General features: G+C 41.5%; 1 protein-coding gene across 1 annotated transcript; it reads right to left on the bottom strand.

The window, feature by feature from the left end:
- Positions 1 to 3,234: 3,234 nt before the first annotated feature.
- Positions 3,235 to 5,235, bottom strand: LOC148037180 (large ribosomal subunit protein uL2). Its single transcript, XM_087676102.1, has 3 exons — positions 4,672 to 5,235; positions 3,687 to 4,033; positions 3,235 to 3,475 (listed from the first exon to the last, which is right to left on the bottom strand). Exons 1-2 carry the CDS (start codon positions 5,109 to 5,111, stop codon positions 3,688 to 3,690), a joined length of 786 nt encoding a protein of 261 aa, XP_087532228.1. The 5' UTR covers positions 5,112 to 5,235; the 3' UTR covers positions 3,235 to 3,475; position 3,687.
- Between the last annotated feature and the right edge of the window lie 1,014 nt (positions 5,236 to 6,249).

A 6,249-nucleotide genomic window follows, 5' to 3' on the forward strand; every position in this document is an offset into this window, starting at 1 on the left:
GGGGACAAAGAATTGCCGTCAATGCTCAAGACAAAAGCCAATGAGCAACTTTGCTTTACTCTTGAGGGGACAAAGAATTGCAGTCAATGCTCAAGACAAAAGCCAATGAGCAACTTTGCAAACTGAGTCTACAAGTACTCTCAATGTTTTGCTTTGAAGGCAACTAGGCAATCAAATTTCCTATGAGACAAGGTCTTCATATGGAGAGTGATGGTTGGAGTCTTGTTCTATAGCTCCATACTCAAGAACAAGGGGATGTCTAAAGGACTTTGCATAGGAAAGCCTTTGGCTAAGTAGGAATAGCCATGTGTTCTCAAGATCTTGAGATTCAATAGTATGGAGGAACATTTCTTTAGAGCTTTAGGTAAATGGAAGCTCTATGGTAAATTGGGTAAACTGAAAAGTGAGGATGTGGCCAAGATTTCAGCTTTCATTGGGCCTCGAACTTTAGGTAACTTCAATAGAAATTTTTTGATTTAATACATATCTTTTCGCAGTCACCAATAGCAAAATTTTCATCATTTGACAAGTTAGGAGGACATGCACACTCAAGTCCAATATTTCTATTACCAGATCTCAAGGAGTCATTCATTAAGCCTGCTCTGCCTGAGAGAGAGAGAGAGAGAGAGAGAGAGAGAACAAAGAAAAGAGGAAGAGAAAAGAAGAGATCTTAGAGCTTTGAGACTGGTCGTATGCTATGCGATGACGTTCCAACTGGTCTTCAACTGCAGGAAAAGAGCCTGTTCATGCTGTTTTTGAAAACAAAGGCATCCATTCGTCAATCCTCTCCCCTACCTTGGTCTTCTTAAACTCTTAAGGTTTGAAAAACTCTCTTTCACACACCTCCTTTTCAAACTGGTTTGACACAAAGCTTTGTATACACAGGATTCATAAACTAGTTCTATTGAGACCATTCACACAAATTACTTCAATATATGCATCACTCCATGCTATTATAAATTGGTCTATGCAATCACCATAAAGGGTAGTTCACAGATGTGAGCAATCAAAAGTTTATAGTGTATGTGGGTTCTCTTGACACTATCATACAAGTCACTAGAGCTAGACACTATCATGCGAGTCAGCCATAAGGCCTCTCCGCTTCAAAAAAGGTCAGATGTAGAAGTAGTGGAAGAATTCAACAGCAACAGTTTCCACACTTGGAAAATGAAAGCCATGTATTATTTGATGAGGAATGACCTTTGAGAGATTCTTGAAGATCCTAAAGATCCAATGTGGAAGAGGCAAGTGTTATTATCAGATCTCAAGCAGTCATTTATTAAGAATTGTCATACACGTGATATCAGCATAGGGGTCAAGTTAAGATACTTTATGGTGAGTGGTTTGTGAAAAGCAATCATTCGTTAAGAATTGTCATACACGTGATATGAGCATAGGGGTCAAGTTAAGATACTTGGTGGTGAGTGGTTTATGAAGGGTCATGTGTTGTTATCAGATCATAAGCAGTGATGCGTTGAGAACTGTCATGCAAGTAGTGTCAGTATAGGGACCAAAGTTTTGATACAATGTGTATGGTTTGTATTGAGAATCCTTTGCTGTGATTTGTGCACCAGCCGCATGGGACACCATTTTATTGGGAAAGATGTTACAGTGCAGACTGATCATCAAATATTCTGTTATTTTCTTAGAGCACGACCATTTCCCTGCATATGCTATGTGATTTGATAAGTTTAAGAGATGAACAAAGTTCTCTATATTTTCACTACCAAATTGTGCACATAGATAAGAAAAATGTTGTGTAACGCAATGTCAGTACTCAAATCTCAGTACTCAATATAGTTTATCATATGCTGGCCTGAAAGGTAATATGAGTCTCAAGATGGCCCTGCTTGAGTGGTACTTTGGTGGAAACATTAAAACTTGTCAGAGCTATAGTCTTTATCACAGCTCTACGTAAATAAGAATAGGTGTTGGTGAAAAATGAACATAGTTAAAAATGATGTACTTTCTATCTGTTGTGAAAGGGATATTCATGTAGACCTACATCCAGTCAGGATGAATGTCTTCTCCGGTACAAGATTGATTACAATCAACTCAAAGGTTTCACTTGCTTGTATTTAGAATTTTGTTAGCTTGGCATCACTATGATGCAAATGTAAATATTCCCCTGATCAATATCAAATCAGATCGCACTTTTTTAAAAAGCAGATGCATCTCAATTCTGTGTTAGCCTAATTCATGGCCAATGGCCAACCTTGTACACAGCTATGGGGTATACTTCATTTAAAGCTAGCATACCTAAAAACTCTGCAGTGAACCATGGAGGTGCTGCAGCACAGCACATTAGATCTGATTAACTGCAGTACGCAGACTCAGATTTCACAAGCAATTGGTTTTTCCTGGCCTTAAGTTCTGGCTTAGGACATATTCAGTACACTTAATGAATTAAATATAACTGACATATCAATCTCCTTGGAACAAGTTTGTAACTCTCAATAATGCATAAACTTGATTCGGATCATGCCAATAAATATCCCCCCCTTTGGTCAAGCCTTTAGCTCACAATACACCAAACTTCTACCACCTCTCATATATATATTACTTCAATTTTACAACAGATCAAACTAACACACTGGAAACAAACAAGGCACAAAGAAATGGCTAGACCCTCCTTAAAGACTCAAACCTTCCAACTATTTCTATAACTTAGATTGATCTCTGAGTATCTGAGTATCATAGAAATACCTAGATCCTCTCAAAGACTCCACCCAGCCTATTCCTTTAATTCCTCCCCTCTCAGAATCTTTGCATAACTTCAGTAAAGTCCATCCTCATAAGTGTTCCAAAAGGTCAAACACTTAACAATCTCCATTGTGTAACCTGCATGATGTGATACCTATGTTTGTCCAGAGAGATGACACATGATCTATAAGGAGCATCGCATATTTTTATCATAATCACACCAAAGTCGAGGCTTGGCTACACATGTAGGTAGGCTTTGGACTTGCACAGCAGAAAAGATATTACAAGAAGATAAAACCATAGGCAAAGTTAATTGCCTGTGCAGTTGATACTGATTGCTCGTCTTATTGTGCAAACATCTTGCCTGTGCAGTTAATACTGATTGCTTGTCTCTTATTGTGCAAACATCATAGACTACAGTGAAAACAAACTGCTCATCTCCTGCTGTGTAAACATCCTGCACTCTATCACTGACAAACTGTAACAATGGATGCAAACTGTGCAGTAAGGCAACATGGATAACATCAAGCATTAGAAATAAATAGCTCAAATTCATAAGTGCCCAATCAGAGTTCAAATAAAATCCTCAAACCCACATGGACTTTTTAAAAGTAGGAAGTTCAAAATAGAGAGGCTCCTGAATTGTGACAAAAAAAGGGACTCGCTAAACATAATAGGACCCTACAAGTACCAAAAATGGTAGCACTGAGATTAGGCTCCTCCGAGAACTTTGTTATAGGATGTGCCAAGCTTTGTCCACAAATAGCTCAACCTGATAAAAGACAACAGTAAACAGTACAGCATAGAAGAAAGGAACATAAAACTACTGTATAATAGAACAGAAACATGGAAAAACATAATGGACCAGACCCAAGTCAATCTAAAAACTTCGAGCACTGAAGAACTCACCACAACACACAGGCCTGACTTCCAGCCAATCTGCTACACAAACACCAGGAACTTTAAAGTAACAAAACACACACCTTAAGCACTCTTGTCTGCCTTCACAGCAGCAGCAGCAGCCTGGCCTCGCAATCTTCCTGTCCGCCTGGCAGCAATAAGACCAACCTTTTGCCCAGGAGGGGCATCACGCCTGACAGTACTTGCATGACCAATATGCTGATGGTTACCACCACCATGAGGATGCTCAACAGGGTTCATAGCAACACCACGAACCTTAGGCCAGCAATTCCTCTTCACCTTGAACTTATGGTAGGCATTGCCAGCCTTCAACATAGGCTTCTCTGTCCTACCACCACCAGCAACCTGCCCAATCATAGCACGGCATCCACTAGGCACAACTTTCTTTGCCCCGGAGGGAAGCTTGATCCTTTGAAAAAAAATGTGAACATATCAACATCACAGTAAGCAGATTAGGAAAACATTGTAGTAGCTTGATTGCAAATGTCCATTCTCATGAATCAAGATAGTAGAAACAAAGAACAGAGTGCAACATCAAACAATGCTTTTAAAATAATCAGGTGGAGCAGCAACAAGTAATAAATGCAGGCTACAAGAGCACAGAAACCTTCAACAGCTGGGCAATAGGATGCAACAAGCTATTTATCGGTTGTAGCATGTGCTGAAAAGCCAAGAAGCACTATATAGCGCCCTAGATTATAAGTGCATGCAAATTAAACGGCTACTGCACAAAGATCAGAGTGCAGAACCGAACAATGCTTTCAGAAGTATCAGGTGGGTCACAACAAGCAATGTAGTGCATACTATCGTAGTGCAGAAACCTTCATCAGCAGCCGGAAAATAGAATGCAGCAGCTATTTGAACAATCAAGCCATAGTAAAGTAGATGTATACACCAGAAGGAAAAGCAAAACGATACTTTAACGTTATCCATGGATAAAGCTAGCATCCGGGAAGCACCACGATGTTCTGGCTTACATGTACGTGCATATAAGGCAATTGTCACAGCATCACAGATTCCAACTGTCAAAAAGGTCCGATCTAGTACCTGGTTGTGTTGTTGTCAGGGTTGTGGCTCACGACAATAACATAATCGCCAGATGCGCGAGCGAAAGAGCCACGATCACCGACGCGCTGCTCGACGTTGCAGACAACGGCACCTTCCGGGACAGACTTCAAGGGCAGGACATTGCCGATGGAGAGGGTGGCCTTCTTACCGCAATAGACAAACTGGCCGGAGTACATGCCCTCGGCGGCGACGAAGAGCTCCTTCTGGTGCTTGAAACGGAAGGGATGGCGGAAGGTGACCTTGCAAAGGGGCGCCCCCCGGCCGGAGTCATGGATGATGTCAGAGACGACTCCCTTGATGTAGCCATTGCGCTCCGGGAAGTCCAGGGAACGGAACCTGGCAGGGCCCTTGCGCTTGTGCGTGTGAGCCCTGAAGACAGAGCCAGCTCCCTTCCTTTGGCCCCTGATGACACGCCCCATTGTGGTGCTTCCTCCTGCGGTCCCTCCGCTTCTTCTTACTTCTTCTTCCTTCTTCTTCTTCTTCTTCCGCAGGCAAGACTTACCTGCACACACGAGGCGCCTCGCGCGAAAGAAAGATCTTCAAAGGAAATAAACCTACAATAAATCAATACCATATTAGGGTTGGCCGCTTGCTCCGACAGTGTGCGGATCCAACGGCTCAGATCTCTTTTAGTGTAAAATCCCCAACGGCCCAGATCTTTTTCTCCGTAAGGTGCGCTTCACACCTTAAAAGCTGGGAGCGCGGCACCATCAGGGTAATTCAGGTCACCCGAGACACGACACCCCCTAACAAATCCTTTGAAAACAAGGTGCATAGCAAGGTCATCCAATCACTTGTAAAGGTTAGAGAAAGTAGAGCTAATCGGGAAGCTTTGGAGGGTAAATAGGCCGCTATCATCTTACTTCTTACTACAATACTATTTTCGCTGTAGGTTCGGAAAACCCGAACCTGCAAAGGGGATCCTGAATTGCCCCTCCCCTCTTTCTCATGTCCAAGCTCTCATTTTCTCTTCCCCCTTCCTTTTTTCATTAAAGTCCCCCCTCTCCCTCTGTCACTTATAATCTCTCTCTTTATTTTCCCCCTCCTCTTTTTAATTAAATTCCTCCCCCCTCCCTCTCTCTCTCTCATGTGTAGGGCCTAGGTTCTCTCTCTCTCTCTCTCTCTCTCTCTCTCTCTCTCTCTCTCTCTGATTAAACTTTTTAATTTAAATGTTTTTTAATTAAATATTTTTAAAAGATTTTTTAATTTAAAGTTTTTCGAACATAGTTTTTCACAAACTTTGAGAGGGAGATTGAGAGAGAAAGAGAGAGAAGAAGAAGAAAAAGAAGGATAAAAATAAGAAAACGGAGAGAGGAGGGGGGATCCAAGAGGAAATAGAATAGTCTTTTTTAAATTAATCATTTTTCTTCTCCCCCTGCCCCTCTCTCTCAAGTGTCGGGCCTAGGTTTCTCTCTCTCTCTCTCTCTCTCTCTCTCTCTCTCTCTCTCTCTCTCTCTCTCTCTCATTTTTATTTTTTACATAGCTTCTCACACACTTTGAGAGGGAGATAGAAAAATAAGAAGAATGAGAAGGATAAAAGAAAGAAGAATAAGAAAG

The sequence above is a fragment of the Lygodium microphyllum genome, chromosome 4 (assembly GCF_053477565.2).
Source record: "Lygodium microphyllum isolate KBCC chromosome 4, Lygodium_microphyllum_v1.1.10, whole genome shotgun sequence".
NCBI classification, from domain to species: Eukaryota; Viridiplantae; Streptophyta; class Polypodiopsida; order Schizaeales; family Lygodiaceae; genus Lygodium; species Lygodium microphyllum.